This window comes from Cercospora kikuchii (assembly GCF_019650295.1).
Source record: "Cercospora kikuchii DNA, contig_00004, whole genome shotgun sequence".
In the NCBI taxonomy this organism is placed as follows: Eukaryota; Fungi; Ascomycota; class Dothideomycetes; order Mycosphaerellales; family Mycosphaerellaceae; genus Cercospora; species Cercospora kikuchii.
The window spans coordinates 3,071,007-3,090,983 of NW_025408585.1; the positions used below are offsets into that span (position 1 = coordinate 3,071,007).

The 19,977-nt window shown below is 52.3% G+C and overlaps 7 protein-coding genes across 7 annotated transcripts; 5 read left to right on the forward strand and 2 right to left on the reverse strand.

The window, feature by feature from the left end:
* Positions 1-87: 87 nt before the first annotated feature.
* On the forward strand, positions 88-1,179 carry CKM354_000743600 (ornithine carbamoyltransferase; the record flags this gene model as incomplete). The annotated part of the gene is made up of 1 exon (XM_044802784.1): positions 88-1,179. One exon carries the CDS (start codon positions 88-90, stop codon positions 1,177-1,179), a length of 1,092 nt encoding a protein of 363 aa, XP_044658719.1.
* Positions 1,180-1,759: 580 nt separating this feature from the next.
* On the forward strand, positions 1,760-2,797 carry CKM354_000743700 (uncharacterized protein; the record flags this gene model as incomplete). The annotated part of the gene is made up of 1 exon (XM_044802785.1): positions 1,760-2,797. The coding sequence occupies one exon, from the start codon at positions 1,760-1,762 to the stop codon at positions 2,795-2,797; it is 1,038 nt and encodes a 345-aa protein (XP_044658720.1).
* A 362-nt stretch (positions 2,798-3,159) lies between these two features.
* Positions 3,160-4,215, reverse strand: CKM354_000743800 (uncharacterized protein; the record flags this gene model as incomplete). The annotated part of the gene is made up of 1 exon (XM_044802786.1): positions 3,160-4,215. The coding sequence occupies one exon, from the start codon at positions 4,213-4,215 to the stop codon at positions 3,160-3,162; it is 1,056 nt and encodes a 351-aa protein (XP_044658721.1).
* Positions 4,216-5,039: 824 nt separating this feature from the next.
* On the reverse strand, positions 5,040-6,220 carry CKM354_000743900 (acetolactate synthase regulatory subunit; the record flags this gene model as incomplete). Its single annotated transcript, XM_044802787.1, has 3 exons — positions 5,040-5,140; positions 5,199-5,418; positions 5,522-6,220. The coding sequence occupies 3 exons, from the start codon at positions 6,218-6,220 to the stop codon at positions 5,040-5,042; spliced, it is 1,020 nt and encodes a 339-aa protein (XP_044658722.1).
* A 304-nt stretch (positions 6,221-6,524) lies between these two features.
* Positions 6,525-8,762, forward strand: CKM354_000744000 (uncharacterized protein; the record flags this gene model as incomplete). The annotated part of the gene is made up of 7 exons (XM_044802788.1): positions 6,525-6,812; positions 7,048-7,212; positions 7,403-7,424; positions 7,489-7,541; positions 7,605-8,520; positions 8,572-8,690; positions 8,739-8,762. 7 exons carry the CDS (start codon positions 6,525-6,527, stop codon positions 8,760-8,762), a joined length of 1,587 nt encoding a protein of 528 aa, XP_044658723.1.
* A 2,539-nt stretch (positions 8,763-11,301) lies between these two features.
* Positions 11,302-12,109, forward strand: CKM354_000744100 (uncharacterized protein; the record flags this gene model as incomplete). The annotated part of the gene is made up of 2 exons (XM_044802789.1): positions 11,302-11,598; positions 11,648-12,109. 2 exons carry the CDS (start codon positions 11,302-11,304, stop codon positions 12,107-12,109), a joined length of 759 nt encoding a protein of 252 aa, XP_044658724.1.
* A 5,929-nt stretch (positions 12,110-18,038) lies between these two features.
* On the forward strand, positions 18,039-19,386 carry CKM354_000744200 (uncharacterized protein; the record flags this gene model as incomplete). Its single annotated transcript, XM_044802790.1, has 3 exons — positions 18,039-18,458; positions 18,610-19,211; positions 19,272-19,386. The coding sequence occupies 3 exons, from the start codon at positions 18,039-18,041 to the stop codon at positions 19,384-19,386; spliced, it is 1,137 nt and encodes a 378-aa protein (XP_044658725.1).
* Between the last annotated feature and the right edge of the window lie 591 nt (positions 19,387-19,977).

The window sequence follows — 19,977 nt, forward strand, 5'->3', positions numbered from 1 at the left end:
AGCGCCAAGCGCGGCGTGCAGCTCAAGTACCGCGCTGCATTGGAGCTCGACGCTGCAGCTCCAATTAATTTTCTACAGCATAGCACAATGGCTCCCACACGACTCTGCCGTCCCTCCACCCTGCGCCGTGCGGCCAATGCCTCCAAGCGCTTCTACTCCTCGCCCGCCCAGCCCTCACAATCGCCATTCGCGCCCCGACACTTCCTCTCTATCAGCGACGTGACACCGCAAGAATTGACGACGCTCGTTCGAAATGCAGCCAGATACAAAGCTTCGGTCAAGTCGGGGAGCATTCCTGCTCACCTTCAGAATAAGCTGGTTGCCCAAACGGTAGCCCTCATGTTCACCAAGCGATCCACCCGAACCCGTGTCTCGACCGAATCTGCTGTACAAATGCTCGGCGGACATCCCATGTTCCTTGGATCGAACGACATTCAGCTGGGTGTGAATGAGTCACTCTACGACACATCCCTCGTCATCAGCAGCATGGTCTCTGCTATCGTAGCAAGAGTCAATGCTCACGCCGATGTAGCAGACCTGGCAAAGCACAGCAGCAAGCCTGTCATCAATGCTCTGTCAGATCTTTACCACCCTCTTCAGACTATTGCCGATTTTCAGACCCTTGTAGAGGCATTTGGTAGCAAGAGCAAGAGCTGGAATCAGGAGAGCTTGGGCTTGGAAGGCATGAAGATCGCATGGATTGGTGACGCGAACAACGTGCTGTTCGATCTTGCCATTGGTGCCGCCAAGCTGGGCGTAGAGGTCAGCGTGGCCACACCAAAAGGATACGAGATCCCAGCCTTCATGCGGGACATCATCAAGAGCACCAATCCCAACTTCAAGCTCACGGAAACCAATGTTCCCGAGGAAGCCGTCAAGAATGCCGACGTGCTGGTCACAGATACTTGGGTTAGCATGGGTCAGGAGGCTGAGACGAAGAAGAGGCTTGCCGATTTTGCCGGCTTCCAGATCACAAAAGACCTCGCTGTGCGTGGTGGGGCCAAGCAAGATTGGCGATTTATGCACTGCCTTCCACGACATCAGGAAGAAGTCGCGGACGAGGTCTTCTACTCGCCCGCTTCGCTCGTCTTCCAGGAGGCCGAAAACAGGCTTTGGGCAGCAACTTCTGCGCTGGAGGCTTTCGTCGTGAATAAAGGAAACATCAAGTCCTCACCTTAAAGGCGACAATTCAATCCCACACGGACTACGAGTCAAGTGTCATGAATGACCAGTGCACTGTCTGCAATTGAGCATTCAACTGGCGTGGTCCTGTGATTTTGGCATACTGGCTGGAGCCGCAAACATTGGTGCAATCTGTCGAGTCCGATAGCTGATTCAGATGGCGAGAGGTCCCGTTGCTTCGCGAAGCATCTGTAGGCTGGTTCTTGGACGGCTTTCGCTTGACATATTTGGAGCTTGACTGGTCTCATGGAGGTCGTCACGAGGCGAATTGCCATGGTCATCGGAATCGTTGCTGCCACGCGTAGAATTTGTAGCGTATTAGCATGTGTAAAAAGTTCAATATCCCTATACACTTCGAAACACTTGCCCACACCGATCAACCGCCGTCGTGGCCTCGACGAATCTGGAAGAAGAAGCTAATGCAGTATCAGCAAACGGCCAGCGCGACCGACGCGTTTCAAGACTCTTGATCGTTTGCTCTCCCTGGACGCCGCCGCGCATCTGCCGACTACTAACTCCTGACTACTACCTCGAACGAACGCACCTATACCACTGTTGCTCGCTGCACCTGAGAAAGATGTCCTCCAGCGAATCTGACACTGTACGGAAGGCCCACAACTATGGCACGCGATCCGCGTCGCCAGAGAATGAAGTCCTTTTCGAAGGGCGTAGCAAGCCAGCTCGCACGACTGCGCGGCCACCGCAGCAGCCATCACTGACAGACGGTCATCCTCTCCCTAGACCTGTCGCCGCGACCAAGATCTTCACCGCGTCAGCAGCCTCGAGCTTCGCTCCTAGTCAGCCAACAGCTCAGAACAGCATTTTCCTCTTTTCGCCAGAAGCCACGCCTTTCTCCCCACTGCACGGCAGCCTCAGCAGCAACCATGAATGTGCTTCTGTGCAATCCTCTCAACTACCTTCGGAGCCCCAAGTGCTCTCACGTCCAAATGTCTCAAAGGAGCAAAGCTCTGAAGCAGACGCAGAGCTACTAGCCCTTTTTCGTGCTCAGCTTCGGCGCCGTGATGCCAGAGCCCTGGCGTCGAATGAGCATTGCAAAGGCGAGACACCCGCTGTATCATCGCGAAGCGCAAATCGACAGGATGAGGACAAACAGCAGTCGCCCAGAAAACAGCCTCGTTACATTCTCCTCAATGAGCAGGAACTGAACCAACAACAATTTACCGATCCGTCCCCGACCTACACCTGGGCTCGCATCTCCCCCTTCGACAGACAAGTCCTACCACTCGACGCGCCGTGGGAAGCCGATCTCACTCGTCCATCGAAATCCCACTTGAAAGCGAGCTGGTCAAACCCTGCCAAATCTACTCATTCCACACACTCGAAGGCCAGCACATCTACCAGTGCGCAACGAACGCAGCAACGAACGCCCAGCTCCGAGGGAAAAGATGATGATGAGCCCATGACATGGGAGACGCTTCCTCGGACTGAAGATATTCCAATCCATATGCCGTTCGGGAAGAAGATGCTCGAGAAGAATGGATGGAGAGAAGGAGAAGGCTTGGGAAAGAGAGGGGAGGGGAGGAGTAAGGCTCTGGATCTGAGGTCGAGTGGACAGGCGAGAAGTTATGGAGAGAGAGGCGGTGTAGGGAGTTGAGTGCAAGTGACGAAGTCAAGTGCATGTGTCACCGTACGAGAGTGAGGATGGAGGCTGCGGGTTTAGGCAATTAGAGGCTAGAATGCTGTGGCTGGCAGAGAAACCTCAAGAGCTGTTTCGTTCAAAGCCGCCGATTGACTGAGCGCACAGGTAGAAATACTTGAGCGAAGAATCGAGAGCAAGTGAGAAGAAGGTGGTGCAGAGATCACAATTTGAACTTGCAGAAGCAAACTTGTTCTGATGACACTCTCAGACATATCCTCATTCTCGCTAAAATAAAACTACAACAGAAACACATTGTTATAAACATCTTGGGTATATCCTCCACTCCATTCCCTCCTTCTCCTCTCCAAACAAATCACCTACCACCACGGCAGCTTAACTTTACTGTTCCAATCCACAATCCCATCCTTCATCTCAATCCTATCCCCCGCGGTCCCAAAAACCACATCCCAAACCCTCGTCTGCTTCCCATAATTCCGACTCTTCTTCCACCCCTGCCGATGATGCAAATCATGGTCCTCCGTACAAAGTTCCATTCCAAAATAGCTCAACAACCACCCATTCGTACTCGGCGGGCTCGTCCAAACTCTGAGTCCAGAATGACCGAACAACTCTGTGAAAACGATGTATTGGTGACAGAGCCACCAATCACTGAATCCCATAGGAAAGCGGAAAACGTATTTGAGAGTGACGTATGTGAGGAAAGGGATAATAGCGATATCGAAAATTTCTTGCTCGGTGTCGGCGTACAAGGTGAGGAGCGGGTTGGGGTGTTTTGTGAGGTGGTGGGTTCGGTGGAATTTCCAGAGGAAATCGGATTCGTGCATGAGGCGGTGGTACCAGTAGAAGAAGAAATCGAGGACGATACCGTAGAGGCCTAGTTCCAGCGGAAGGTAGATGAAACTCAAAGAGTCCCAGGGACTGGACGCGGTACGGTAGGCGAGGAAGACCGTCATGAAGGGGCGGAAAGTTGAGGTGGAAGACAGGGAGCGGAAGACTTTTTTCACACCGTGGTCCGGCACTTCGTCGCGGGCGTGTTTGTCCCCGTCGAGGAAGCCGTAGGTGTGGCCGAGGTTGCGCATCATATTGATTTCGTGGATGGCGTTGATTTTGTAGGCGACAGAGTAGAAGATGAAGGCTGGAATCCAGTGGAGTGGTTTGCTGAAGTACCATGTGTAGAGTTGGTGGAGGGCTAAGGGCCAGAGAGCGTGTGGGAGGACCCATTTGTGAGCTTCGAGTTCGGGGATGTATGGCATCTTGTCGGATTTTTGGTGGACTGGTGTTGCGCGGTCCAGATCACTGGGGTTCATAGAGAGCCAGTTGTAGAGGTAGTGGTGGAAGGACCAGCCTTTCTTTTCTGGATCGGAGCGCCATGTGGACTTCATGGAGTCCTTGGGGTTTCGTTCGACTACCATCTTGCTTGTGACTATGCGTGATGTCGATAGAGCTTAGTGGTATGGAAGACAAACGAAGTCAGTCACTTAAGTATCATCGCCACAAGTCGTTCTCGGGATTGCGACACCACGCTGCATGCATGTGATTTTGAGGGACGTCCGAAGGCATCCAGATTCTTGCGGACACTTCCGCTGTAGGGCTAGCCAGTGGGCGGTGCCATGAGGTGCAAATAGAGTCGACAGGACGCCACATTGAGCCGAGTTGGGGTAAAGATCGGCGCTAGAAGGAGCGAAGGGACGAATGGAGGATGTTTGAACCAACCAAACAACGTCAGAGAGAGAAACGTGGTTGTGCCGAGGCTAGACGGAAAGAAATGGAAGACTCAGGTACCTGCATCTCTCCACCACACAACGGTATGGGCATGGCTTTGAGATTCATTGTGCGGGGTTCTCCGTCGGCAGACTTCAGGCACCGAGATAAGATCGTTGAACGGTTCTTGTCTGCGGAGGCCAGAAACGTCCATGCAGAGCCACGCGCATGTCTTCGAGCAGTACGATGCGTTGCACGTCATACTGCGTGCTGCTGAGTGTGCTGTTAGACCCGGCCTGGAAGGCTCGATTGCCGTAACTCTGCCGAATCGAAGTGAATCCATTACATCCATGTACAGCAGCTCCAGCTTGTCGCGGCCTCTGTGGGACAAACCCTGAACATTCAGTATTGTACACCCAAACACCGCTGCTAACCAATGCATGAGCCTGTCTTCCGTCCGTTCCCATGACCAGAATATGACGAAGATGTGGAAAGATTCCGAAAAAGGAGCCAATGTCGCAGTGTCCAACTTCGCCTATGAAGGAGGAAGTGCAGCAGCATCCATGACTTCTTCTACTTCCTTCGTCTGTTCGCTCTCGCCGCCTTCGAGTGGAGATCGAGGCAATGCCATGAGTCCTGCAGGCAGTCAGCTTCTTGCACAGAATAGTGCTCCATTGATGACGATTTTACTGACCTGTTCGCGCCGATTCGAGAATACCAAACGGCGAGATGAGTTTCATATACGAGTCGATCCTATTCGGCTTGGCACTGAGCTCAATAATGCAGTTGTTTGTGGAGATATCGAGCACTTTTCCGCCGAATTGGTGAGTCAGATAGGTGATGGTCTCGAGATGCTGGTGCTTCATTCGGAGGGCCTCGGATGGAGCCAGGTTTCGTGGATGGAAGTCGATGTCCTGATGTCGCAGTCAGTGCCCAACTCAGGATAGTGTTGCCCTCTCTCATGTGCTACACGGCTGCCTCGTGCGCAGTGGGTAGCACTGCATAGGGCAGACTCACCGATGCAATATCCACGCCTTCCTCGAAAGATGGTGAAGTTGCGGTAGCCTCTGGCTGACCATCGATATTGCCAAGGTCTCCACCGCCAATAGCCGCGGAGTCCACGCTTCCGTATGTCGCATCGCCCGTCATTTCCCTGTGGTGAGCCAGGAGCTCCTCAAAGTACTCTGGTCCAAGGATGCTAATCTTGGCCAGCAGCAATTCTCTCTGCACAAGTGGTGCTTGAGTGTAATCCAGCACAGCCCACACCGGGACCAAATCCTCCAGCTGCCTCCTGGCCTGCTCGACAACGCCATCCTGACCTTGCAGCACAATGGTCATACGCGAAAGATCTGCGACTTCCGTGCTACATACGACAAGGGAGTCGATGTTGAAACCACGTGCTGCGAGAATCCCCGAGACACGGGAGAGCACACCGGGCTCATTTTGGACGAGGCAGTTGAGGACGTGTCTCTTGGGAGGAGCCTTGTCAGGTAGAGGAGTCTCGTAGAGAATGGACGAGACAGCGGCGGCAGGCGAGATGCTGGAGGAGCCTGGCTGGCCAACAGTGGGCAGCGGAGCGATGCGGCGATGGAGGGCTTTGTACGCGATTGCGGACGTCGATGAGGACTGATGGCGGACTTGCGATGCGGCAATCTGACGGGCAGGAGCAGACTGCAGCTGGCGTGTGAGCAGCTGGACAGCACGTTTTGAGGCCATTGTGAGGGCTGTGAGGCGCGGTGATGTGTCAATGGCTGACTGGCTGTGCTACTACAACTCGCCAGACACTCTTTCACGCCAGACTTTCGGCGTGCGGAGAGCTGCAACCTTGCAGAGTCACAGCCCGGCCGACAGGGAAGGTGGCCCGAATTCCGGCTGCACGATCCGAAATCTCGAGGAAAGCTCGAGCATCACTCTACTTTCTGCCGTTCCATCTCTCCACCGCCCTGCCATGCGCCGCTCCGCCTCCTCTTGACAGCATCCACTTGTCGACAACTGCTCAGATTGGCGACAACACCCCACCATGTCGGAGGAACCTCGCAAGCGATCCCGCTTCGACCAGGCGCCCAGCGAAGAGCCGCCGCGCAAGTCGCGTTTTGACCGCCGCTCGCGCAGCCCCTCGACTAAGGATCCAGAGGCCTCCGCACGCGAGCGCAGTCCTGTGAAGAGCGTGGAGTCGCCAGCTGCCGGCGAGAAGAAGGACGAGGCCAAAGACCCGGCCGCGATTGCTGCAGCCGCAGCTGCCCGCATTAGTGCCTCATTGCAAAAGAGCAAAGGCATTCAGCAGGTCGAAGTGCCGCCGATCCGCAAGGTAAGGACGATGATGGCAGTGTTCATACGCCAGTTGAGGAGACATGCTCGCATATTCCGGCTTCCGGAATCCATCTGCGCCATGTAGTAGTCATGCAGCATGGCCCAGGACGTCCTCTTGCGCAACCAGCTTGTAGCGTCTCACTTGGACCTTCTCTTTTCCACGTCTGATCGATTTGGGCAGATTGACAGCAGGCAGGGCATTGGATATAAAAGTACACACTGACGCATCGCAGCCATCTACAGCCGAAGCCGGTGCTTCCAAGTCGCCATCAGCCCCCGCAGCAGGCTCTTCTCTGAGCAACGACATTTACCAGCAAGATGGTGACTTTATCAAGGATATCGAGGTCAATGACCTGCGCAATCGCTACACGTTGACTAAAGGCAGCACTCAGAAGATGGTAAATACTCACTTGATCCCACTGATACTCCTAGGCACAGCCTGTTTTCCCCTCCTTCACCTCAAGACCAACAGCATTGGGTTTGTAGCAAACAAACGTTAGAGGAGAAGCACTTTGACTTACGCTTAGCGCAACACAGCCACCGACGGCCACCCCCATTTGCATCTGCTGACCTCAATGTGACATCTAGATTAAAGAGGAAACTGGCGCCGGTACGCTCCCACACGCACGAAACGCTTTTTTGACTTTACAGGTTCCCAGACTGATCGCATAAAGATGTCACTACTCGTGGAAATTACTACCCCGATAAGAGCATGGCTACGGCAGCGGTGAGTTTTGGCAATCGAGGGCAACTGGCTCTGCTTGTTGATCGGTACTAACATGGGGACCAGAATCCACCACTCTACCTGCACGTTACGAGCACGACCAAGGATGGCTTGGAGCAAGCCGTGAAGAAGATCGAAGAGCTCATGCAGCAGGAGCTGCCGAACCTGATCGACGAACGTCGCTTCCGTCGCCGCGAGGAGCCTCGAGAACAGCCCGATCGTGACCACCTAGGCCGCCGCAAATGGCCCGAGAAGCAAATTCCCATCGACCTCGAACCGATTCCAGGATTCAATTTGCGCGCGCAAGTGGTAGGCTCCGGAGGCAGTTATGTGAAGCATATTCAGCAAGAGACGAGATGCCGTGTGCAGATCAAAGGTCGTGGAAGTGGTTTCATGGAACACGATACTGGCCGCGAGAGTGATGAACAGATGTACTTGCACGTCGCAGGTCCAGAGCAGGCCATGGTTGATTCAGCTGAGGAGATGTGCAAGTCACTGCTCGATTCCGTGCGCCAGCAATACCAAGAATTTAAGGAGCGTCCTGCGCGAGGTCCTGGAGGCGGACGTGGTGGATATGGCGGAGACGATCGTGGCGGATACCACGGCCGTGGTGGCGACCGCCAGAACTCGGGTTCGTACGGAGGTGGCAGCGCTTACGGGAATGGCGGAGGCAGCGCCTACGGGGGCGCATACGGTGCTACCGGCCAGCCAGATCCCTATGCGCAGGCGAACCCATACGACCAGTATGCTCAAGCAGCTGCACAAGGCTATGGTAGCGCACAATCCCCAACAGCAGCACAGCAGGGTGCCGCAGCAGCAGCGCCAACAGATCCGGCTGAGCAGCAGAAGCAGTACGAGGCCTGGGCTGCATACTATGCTGCAAACCCGCAAGCTGATCCTTACGCTGCCTACGGTGGTTATGCCGCAGTCATGGCTCAGTACATGCAGCCAGGTGCCGCAGCCGCTGCTGCACAGTACCAAGGTTAGTCCGTCCCTTTCGTTGCAACACTCACAAAATGCTGACACGCCATAGGATATGGTCAGCCGTCTCAGACCCCTGTCGACTACAGCAATGGAGTGCCTCCGCCGCCACCTCAGGATGGTCAGCAGGCTACATCAGGACCTCCAGGCGCATACAACCCCTACAGTGCTGTAAGTACGAACGACGAGATTTACACGAACACGGCTGACATGCATCAGGTCCCTCCTCCACCGGGCATGTAGTGCAGCTCGGGCCATGTCACATATGGATAGGATACCCAGAGCGCATCGTGTGGAATTGGGAAAGAGCACTCCTCAGCTGCGTGCTTCTATTTGAAGAGCACATTGTCCAGATATGGGCAACAGGAGTTGAAATTTGCTCCAAGCATCAGCGCTGGAAAGTTGGCACACTGCAATGTTCTACAGCATCCGAAAAGTCAAAGAAATGCCTCTGAACCTTAGTACCTCTGTTCACATTTGTTCGGCGTGTCATCGTGTTGTTCCATCTTCCTCTGCCTTGTATGCCTTGTAACGGCAGAATCGGCCAAGCCGTGTGTCGAAATCGCGCCGAGAGGCGGTCTTTCTCTTTCGCTCGGCCCATCGGCGCCTCCTCTGATCTTTCATCTCCGACAGCATGTCCCAACAAAGTCGTTGTGTTTCTCTTTGTTGCTGCGCTTCGTTGCGAACAATGAATCGGAGAACGTGACGTTCGAAATGGATCTGCTGTCTGGCTGGATAATGTTGCGACGGGAGCCAGTGGATGTTCTCTCTGGTCCGATGCGCCCGTTCCGCTGTGTGCTTGCGGTTGCGGTTGCGGGCCTTGCTCCCGAGACAGCCTTTGTGCGACTGCAGCAGGAGCGCTGTGGTATGGATTCGGGATTGGCGGTTTGGAGTGAGGAGAAGAGCTGTGTGTGATGAGGTTGTTGGCGAGGGACTTCGATGCGAAGGGTCGGGGGGGTGGGAGTGGCGGTAGTCACTGAGCGGGCGGCCGAGCAGATGAGATTCTAGCATCAGTTGCTGGAAGAATCGAGGTCGTCTAGAAAGAGCCTCCATCATCGGTCAGCGATTGCCAGCTCGTGTGTCGAATGTCGGGTGCTCAAGAACTGGCGTTTTCGCCCATCACCAGCTTTCGCCACTGTCGCACATGAACATCGAGTCGCAAACCGCAAACATAGATGCTCATCGCTCTTGAAAACCTGGACTCTTGGTCAAGGCTCCGTCGAAGATTGTCGCCTCTTCTCCGTATGACCGCGCCTGCGATCATGACGATGAAAAAGTAATAAAAAAAATGGTTTGGTTCAAAAAATTGAGTGCCTGAGCTACCTCTGCCATGAAGGCTGAGTGTAGTCAGTGGTACTGCCTCTGCCATGAAGGCTAGTGCAGTCAGTGGTGCTGCCTCTGCCATGAAGGCTGAATGCAGTCAGTGGTGCTGCTCGACTGCTGTGCCAAACCACAGGAGTGACCCGGGTTTGATCACGAACAAGAAGAGAGCGAACGACGACCCAAGCAGTCGGCCAACCGAATGGGCAGAAATCTTTCCGGTGCTCGCGAGTCTTCGCATCTCGTTGCCTTGGCAGACACCGAGAGTTGAAGTTGTGAAATCGCGATCTCTCAGGCGGTTGTGTTGAGACAAAGGCCTTCTTCGAGCGGCGGTCTGTTTCGGCTGCCAGCGTATACGAACGGCCGAGAGAGGTGCGGAAGTGCAATGATGGTCACCCGTCTCTTCCAGGCACGCTGACAGTGGAGTTCTCTTCTCTCGTCAACATCCGAAGATGTGATGAGCGCGCGTGAAGCACGGTGGAGGTCCCTCGTATCCTCGACTGACTGCAGACCTTTCAGGTTCTGATCGTGTGTGTTTTAAAGCCCCTAGTGCCAACTCAAAAGCCCTCAGTACCCAACAAGAAGCCCCCAGTACCCGACAAGAAGCCCTCAGTGAACGAACAAGCAGTTGCCAGCCTGCTACCCTCTTGAAACTTGCTGATGACCCATGGGAACTCGACTGCAGGCGGACCATCCTGCAGAACTTTTAAAGAGCCTCACCACTCGGAAGGATTGGACTTCGTCTTCGTGGCACGCCGCTGACCTCTGATGGAAGCAATGCTCGACTCGGGTGAGAACACCTTTTGGAGCGGTTCGCGGGGCTCGTATTAGTACAAGCAGGGGAAGACACAATGATGGTTGAAAGCTGAAAGTACTCTCCAGCCCGGAACCATGTCCGGCAGCAAAGGTCAAGGTGGCAGGGGGTCCAGCAAGATTCAGCAAGAGGGTTGGTGGTGGATGTAAAGAAGAGGGCGACGCGGAGGGAAGAGAAAATATTTATGGCAAACAAGTGGCCGCTGAGTCATGCGCTGGCGTGCTCGCGCACATCACGGGCGAGAGCTGTGAAACGCGCTAATGCGCATTCACCTTCACTTGCACATGCATATGCCAAGACTTTCGCGCTTCACGAGAGGCAGTGGCCAAAATGCCTCGTTGCGAGCCAGAGCACATCATTGCACATTGCGCGGACCTTCCAGGCGCTCGCGGCGTTCTTAAGGTGTTACGAAGCTCGCGCCCTGAAGTCCGCGAAGTGAAGGCTGCGAAGTAAAGCTCAGCGTTCGCCGTCAACCACATGCATCGCATACGAACGCCACTCAAGTGACGCGTGACTCTATAAAAACCAAGCCCCACTCGCACCCGCGCTGTTCACCCCTCCAGAGTACTTGTTGCTTACCCTCTTCGAACCATCGCCGCAACTTCCACACCTGACACCAACATTGTCGAACATCAAAGCACCTTCGACATGGCTTCCAAACAGCCACAGAAGGGCGCCAATCCCCCCGCCGAGTGGTACTTCGTGCCCAACTTCGCCGCGCAACCAACTCGCGAGCCTGTGTGGTGCAGCGAGGACAAGTCGGTGCACTTCGCTAAAGTGTACCCGTTGCGTCACATTCCTGCAGCAGCTCTCGAAGAGGGCCAACCGAAGTCAGGTACGCACGAAGTGCCATGCGCTGGCTCCTACACATCATACGCATTGTTCGAGCATCCGGACAAATCTCGTCGGCGTGGCGAGTTCCGTACCGACACGGCCATTGTCGATGTAAGTGTCCATCGAGTCCTCAACTAAGCTTTCCGCTCACCTTTACTAGGAGCCATACCGTACGCAACTCCTCACTTTGGGCCAACAGAAGCAAGAGACTCTCAGAAAGGGCCTGTTGGTGCTGGCCAAGCCCAAGGCTAAAGGCATTGAGTACTTCGCGGCCGAGATCACCGCGAGCCTGCACAGCAACCAGTACCGTGTGCGGTTCCTCTCAGCTCAATGGGGTCATATGGACGGCGAGCGCAAGGTCTCAGGCCTGAGCATATTGCCGCTGAGCATCGAATCCGGTCTGAGACTCCAAGCGGACGATCGAGGATACTGGCCCTGGTTTCCCAGCTGCGACGCAAAGCCAGCTGCAATGTCGGACATGCTGAAAGACTATGGCCCTGCGCTCAAGTATCGCACCAAGTCGCAGCGATTGAAGGACAGGAAGGCCGAAGAGAACAAGGTGTCGAAACAGAAGAAGTCGACGAAGAAGGGTGGTAGAAAGGGCGGCAAGACTGATGGTTGAACTGAGGCAAGACTGATGGTTGAACTGAGGCAAAACTGATGGTTGAACTGAGGCAAGACTGACGGTTGAACTGAGACAAGACTGATGGTTGAAATGAGGCGAGAGTGCTAGCAACAGACTAGCTTTCCACACGTTTGGAAAAGGGTACGAAACAGCGTCTAGAGCTTGACTAGGGATGAGTTCTAGCGAAACTAGCTTGGCGCAGTATTGGAGGCAAGGACGCTCCTAGCATTTGCAGCAGAAAATGGACTTCAGTGTTCCAAACCTAACTTTCCGTGCCTTCGTGTCCTAGTCTGTTGCTTCTAGAACGCTCTTAGTGCCTATCCCCTAGCCTTGTTGCCTGATTACAACTTTCTCTAGAAGCGTTCCTAGAGGCAAAATTTCTATTCAATCACGTGCCTGTCCTGGAAACTTCCTTCTTTATCAGCCAAAATGACAGTGACTCGAGGCAAATGCAGCATTGAATGCTGCCAGGGGTCGGGAAGGTCAGGCGGCAGAGCTTTAACCTTCGCGAGAGACTGCGAGCCGAGCGAGATTGAGAAGAGAATCCACGGTCAAATCAATCGAATCTGGCTAAGTCTTGCGTCCTCCTCCAACTTTTTTCGTCGTTCTCTGACAAGCTGCAGCGTTGAATGCTGCCAGGGATCGAAAAGGCCAGGAGAGAGGCCGTTGCCGGACGCGAGAGACTGCGAGCCAAGAGACATTGAGAAGAGGACTTACCGTCAAATGAGCCCAATTTGGCTAAGTATCGCGTCCTCTTCCAGCTTTTTCCGTGGTTCTCTGATAAATTGCAGTATTGAATGCATCTAGGGGTCGCAAACCCCAGGCGACAGGCTTTGGTTTTGAGCGAGAGACTGCGAGCGGCGAGCCATTGCAAAGAGAATACACCGTCAAATTATTCGAATTTGGCTAAGTATCGTGTCCTCCTCCAATTTTTCCGTCATTTTCTGAAATGATGCAGCATTGAATGTAGCTAGGGGTAGGAAACCCCAGGCGACAGGCCTTCGCCATGCACGAGAGACTGCGAACGGCGAGACATTGAAAAGAGAATACACCGACAAATGCATCGAATTCGACTAAGTCTCGCGTCCTCCTCCAGCTTGTTTCGTTACTCTCTGGAAATGCATGCCACTGTGAGCCGTTCAATATGGAGACGATCAAGGTCAGACAAACACCTGTTGTCAGAGATTGCCTATTTGGTCAATAAAAAATGCCAAATTCGCGTTACTCTTTGAAACTCCACGCTGCTGTGGGCCGTTTCGTATGCAGATAATAAAGACCAGACATATATTCACTGTCAGAGATAGCCAGTCATGGCCACTTATAGCTATCAAAAGTACCAAATTCTCGTTACTCTCCGAAACTCCAACCTACTATAGGCCGTTTCGTATACAGACGATAAAGATGAGACACACGTTTCCTGTCAGAGATAGTCAGTTATAGCCAGTTATAGCTATTAGAAGGACCAAATTCTCGCTACTCTCTAACATTTTGTGCTACTGTAAGCCGTTTGATATATAGACGAACCAGGACAGACGAGTATTTGCTATCAGAGATGGCCGATCATAGCTATCAAAAGGGGCAAATTCTTGTTACTCTCCGAGATATCATGCTACTGTAAGGCGTCTGACGGACAGATAACCCAGAACAAACGAATAGTTACTGGCAGAGATGGCCGGTTGTAGTCATGTAAAGGACCACATTTACGTTACTCTCCAGAGCAACATGCTCCTTCGGGCTATTAGGTCTGCAGATCGTCGGGAGCAGGCGAGGATTTTACGGCGGAGAGACCAGCTATGGATGTTCGAAAAGGCCAGATCCTCGTGCGTCTCTAGAAATGCTTGCTGCAGCAGGGCATTTGATATGCAGACGGCCAAGAACAGACAGATACCACTGCTAGAGATTGCCAGTAATGCTCCATTGGGGTACCAAATTCTCGTTACTCTCTAGAAGAAGATGCTGCTTCGGGCCATCCGATGTGTGGATCATCGGGAACAGCTAAGGAGTACACGGGAGAGATATCAGCTAGGATCGACCAAAATGTCCAGAATCATGTGCTTCTCTGCAAAAATCGTGCTGCTGCAGGCCACCCGGTCTGCAGACTGTCAGGAACTCACGGACGCTAATTGACAGAGATGACAGTTCGGAGACGTTCAAAAGAGTCATAACCCAGCTTATTCCGACGGTATCCACGTATCTGAGCCTTTCCATATGCAGATGGTCAGGGAGGGACAAAGAACGATCAATGGAGAGACGGTCAGAACGATCAAGTCTCCGCTTTTCTCTGATTTCCTGCATGTCCCTGAGCCATTGCGTGTGCAGACGGCCAAGGACAGAAAGAGAATAATCAGCGGAAATGACTTGTCACGATCGATTGAAACGGTCAAATTCTCGCCTCTCTCCAGGGAATACCACATCTCGAAGCCATCCGTTATGCAAACCGCCAGGAACAGACAGAGAAATACCAATGGAGGGACGATCAAAAGGGTTAGGTCTCTGGTTATCTCCGATGTATTGCATGTCTCCGAGCCGCCCCGTTTGCTGACGGTCGAGACGCGATGAAACATGATGGACGGAGAGCATACCTTCGGCCATTCAGGAAGCTTGAGTTTCCATCTTTCTCCGAGTCTCAACATTTTACACAGCCATTAGATATCCCAACGCACGAGACTGAGCGTGGAAAAGGTATGGGAGAGTGTCAAATTTCCCTTTATTTCCGAGGTCTCGCACGTGCTTGAGCCATTCGATCTACAGACCGTCAGGAAGAAACAGTCGATGTTCGACAGAGCGCAGCGGTAAGAAACGCTCAAAAAGGCTAAATTTTCGCTTGTCTCCACACCATGAACCTCACCTGAGCCATTCAACGTCGGCTCGCGCAGGAATACGGCGAGTAGATCACGACAGAGAGTGAAAGAATTCTCGGTTGTCTCGAAATTATAGCTGTTCCCTGAGACATTCGATGCTGGGATACGTGGAACGACCAGGATAAAAGATGACAGAGAGTGGCAAATTGTCGTTCGCTTCCGATCTACAGCGCCTCCTTGAGCCACGTAAAGCCTCGATGCAAGAGAGTGAATAGTAAGAAACATGACTGAGAACGACAACTTTTCGTTTCACTCCAAGCTACAACGCTGCCCTGAGTCGCCAAATATTCAGATATTCAAGATCGAACGGTTGAGAGATCCACGGAGAAAGACAGATCCTCGTCTCTCTCCAAGCTATGAAATTCTCCCAAGCCATCTGAAATCCAGCTTTGTGAGACGTTCGATACAGAGTAATGTCGGAAAGTGAAAGGGATTGGGACTTAGTCGTGATTTGAAGAGTCGTATTCCATTTGTCTCTGAGCTATAATACTTCTCTGGGCCATCCGATGTTCGGATATGCAAGATCGAACGTATGGGGAAATGGCAGAGGTTGACAAATTTTCACGTTTCTCTGAACAATAACACTCTCCTGGGCCATCAGAGTTCTGAAAGCGCGAGAATTCAGAGAGAGAGAAACGTTGGGAAGTGACGGGGATTGGGACTCAGTCAAATTTGGAGAGTCAGATTTAATTTCCCTCCAAGCTGCAACACTTTCTTAGGCCATCAAGTGTCCGGATGTTGCACGACAGATCAGGAAATCGACGGCAGAAACAAACAGAACGAGGGACTTAGTCGCAATTTGAATACTCAAACTTTGGTTTTCTCCATGCTATACTTCATTCCTAAGCCGCCTCATGTCAAGATGCGTGAGAACGGTCAGAGAAGGAATTGAGAGAAAGTGACAAGAATTGGGACTTGGGCGTATTTTCCAACAGTGAAGTCTTTGTTGTTTCGAAACCATGGTACCCGTCTAGGCCATCTGATATGCGGATACCGAGAATGAACAGGGAATCAAGCATCGAGAGGGTGACCAGAAATGGAAGTCAGGCAGGAACTGAAAGGTTTGACGTTGAGTGACTCTCATCAATCCATCTTTTCTGTCCCAGTGGATGTTCGAACGGTTTGAGAAAGGACAAATTATAAGTGGCAGAAGCTGATGGAAGGTATGACTTGGGCGTGGAAGCAACGATCAGAGTCACCGTCATCTCCAATTTATTCCACTTCCCTGAGCCGTGCAATCTACATCTAGCGGAGACGAACCAGGGGACAAGCCGCAGAGAGCACCGGTCAGCCTCCGGGAGCCTCGGCAAGATCTAACGTGTCTCGAGTTCATTCGGCTTCAATGAGTCGTTGCATGTGGAAACGGGGCGAGAAGCGACGGGAAACAAGTGGCAGAGAACAGCAGCGAGCGAGACTTAAGTGTAAGTCTCATATTCAGATCTTCAATTTCTCCAATCCAATCCAGTGTCTCGAGTCATTCCATGTTGATCTACCCCAAGAAAGCCAGAGGACGAATCGCAGAGAGCATTGATGATCCTCAGCAATTTCAGTCAGACTCGTGCCTGCTCGCAATCCATTTCAGATCTCTGAGGCATCCAGTCTCCATATGCCCGAGAACAGCGGGGTAACTAATCAGGGGAAGTCTCAGTTGCACTTTGGGGTTTAAGCATTTGAGGCAGAATCTTGCCTCTTTCCATGAAATCCAGTGGTTATTTAAGCCATTGAGCTTCCAAATAGTTGGAAACTGAACGGAAAACATTCATTGAACGACCCATCAGCCTCAACGAAAGTTGCCCACAACTTTGTTCGTCCCCCGATTCGTTGCATCCCCGAGCCATTGAAGCTCCGAATGCTCGAAGACAGACTGTGCACGAACGATGGAGAAACTTAGCCAGACGTGTTAGTGATGGTTAGATCTGAATTGTCTCCAATTAATTACACATTTCTGACCCATTGAGCGGTCATGTACCAAAGCTTTGATGGAGGGAGATCGATAGACGCATCGTTCAAGATTGGCTGGAGCAGTTGAATCCTCTTGATTCTTCTCAGGTCTTCAACAAAATGCTCCATGCCTAGGGATGTATTTCGTGAGCCGTAGGGACAGCAATGGCTTATTTCTATACGGTCTTTCTTCTCTCCGAGAGTGTCTGCCAACGCAATGTCCACGATCAGCACAGCCCGACTTAAGAGCTGCTCACGACCAATGATTCCGGCCATCAACCTTAAACTCAGCCTGATCGTCACCCTTCCAATAATTAGCAGCGAACAAAATGCCACTATACACCACCTTGGTCGTTGCTGGAACACGTTGCATCATATCCTTCGTAAAAGCCACGATCAGCGACCTTCTCACTCAATTCGTTCGCTGTTAACGATACTGCCATGTGCAGTGGATTGAGACAGAGCAGCAGTGCGAGTCAAGGCAGGGCAAAGATCTGCAGATGATACCTGCGGCAAACCAGGTCGCTTGGTCTAGATGATAGCCAGAAATAAGATAGAGGATCGCGCAAGGCTGAACAGCCTCGCCGCAGATCCTCAACAAGTACGCAAGGCTGAGCACTTCCGCCCCGGATTCTTCATGAGTTGCTCACGGGTGTTGATCGCTCAGAACCGAACTGGAGTCAGCACATCCTGTTGTCTTTATGTGATTGTTGTGGTAGCTGTAATGATTGCACAGAGAGTCGCTGCAATGCCAGTATTCCATCTGACATGATGATCTGGAGTATGCAGATCGAGACTCAGCCTATCAGCTTGCAGATATGCAATGTAACAGCAGCAAGGCTGAACCACTAATTCAACGATCCTACATTCGCAAGCTGAACAACAACAAAGCGACGGAGGATTTACCTCAAAGCGATCTGGTCCGAGCCATTGGCCATGCACGCCCCTCGCCAGGCTTGACGGAAACGTGTTGCTGAACATGGCAATGTTCGGATCTGACCCGCGGTTGGTTCGAGGCTTACGCCTTCGTTCCTTTATTCCCATGCCTGATCCAGGGTTTCTCGCACTTGTTGTTTCATCTTCATCGTTGGCAAAATATCATCGACATGCGCAGCAGAAGGACGATGGCTTTTCGCAACATTCTCACGTTTTTACTGGCAGACACTGCTCTCGTCTATGCACAAAATGGAGCAACAGGACCCAACAACGGCACAGGCGATCGGATCTTCATGGAAGACGAAATCACCGTTCACCTGGTCACGGTCGGGAAAGTCAGCCATGAATTTGTGCCCAACCTGGTCGTCGCCAGCCCAGGCGACAAGATTATGTTTGAGTTCTCCTCTGGCAATCACTCTGTGATACAATCACTCTACGAATGGCCGTGCGTCGCAAGTGGAGCTGTCGATGGACGAACTGGATTCGCCTCACCACCACAAGCAGAGGCGACCAATGAACTTCCGACGTACTGGAACTTGACTATCAATAATACGGACCCTGTGTTCTATTATTGCGGTGCGCCTGGTTCTTGCGTTACTTGGGGCATGGTAAGTCGATCGCGGCGGACTGACATTGTTGAGTTTCTTGAGAATACATGGTTGGCTTGAAGACATGCGCCTTCGATGTCTGTCTCCACGATGTACTCCTGAAGCAACAATATTCCAATGCTTGTTCCACCAACTAATTTACGTTCGTTAGCTCGGTGTCATCAATCCTACGAGAGATACGAATCTCACAGCACAAATCGAAATGGCCAAAGAGGCACAATATGTTCTGTATCCGGACGCAACTCTTCCAGCATCGGCTTCTGCATCATTGTCAGCTGTCGCAGCAAGTGTCCTCGCCGAATCCAATCCCGAACCAACCGCTACGTCGAGTGCTTCACCCACCGCCTCTACTAGCGCTGCTGCTCCTAACGACTCCCGACCGGCTCTATCAACTGGTGTCATCGTCGGTATCGCAATAGCTAGCGTAGCAATCGTCGCGATTATCGGTGCTCTCATCTTCTACTTCGGTCGGAATCGCGGTCAAATGAAAGCCCTTCGAGAATCGATGCACCGAACACAAGGCGAAAACGCAGCTCACAGGCAGAGCCACGCCCCACACGAAATGACAGTCGACGGCATCACATATGTCCCAGCACACGAACATCGTGTAATGAGCATGAAGCCAGGAGGTTTTCTTCCTCCGTACGGCGCGGAGTCAAGGTCCAAGTCACCGGAAACTGTCTCTTCTACGCCAGTGGTGGGAACGTATCAGCCGTATTCGCCTCCCGGGTTGAATGCACGGAACAGCAATTTGTAAGCCTTTCTTTGACCGTGCCACATGCGATTGAGAACTGTACTGAATTGATGGCAAAGGGCGTCCGAACATTCTGATTTCTATGCCCCTGTACCACGACATGAGTTACATGCGCAACCCAATGTGCCTCAGAATGAGGAGAGCGATGTGAACAGGGGGTCAAGATACCTATAGGCATTCTTGGGAGAAGCCTAGAAGCCTGATCGTCGATTGATATTCTCATTGATCGGTGTGGTGTAATTTACCACATGAATCTGACTCCACCTTCGCTCGGCCCTTTGTGCTTTCCGTACTCATCTTTCTTTGGTGATGCATAATGTACTACGCAGTTCGGTCTCCACATGATAGAGACTGAGTTGAGTGTTGTCAGAGGTAACGACCTGGTTGATAGTAGTATTAAGGAATGGCACAGTCTGGAAGTACAAGACAGTACGACTGGACAGATACGGATGCCGCACTGCGACTGCCTCGATCTAGCGACGAAGTACCCCACAAGACGGGGCATGATGAGCATCGAAAACTTCGTACCAGTACATTTTCAAGTTTGACTTTGCATTCGGAATCCAGTCGCCAGTCTCTAGCTTCAGCCACGACGAGGATAAAGAGGCGCAAATCGGACCTTTCACACCTGGAGATGAGACGGTGAAGAATGGGCTTTCGTTGAATATTCCGGTGACGTGGAAGATGGTTTGTCTGGGGGATTGGCAGGGTGAGATGATAAGTCTTAGGTGAGATTTGGACATTTTTCGCTTACGGCACTGTTAG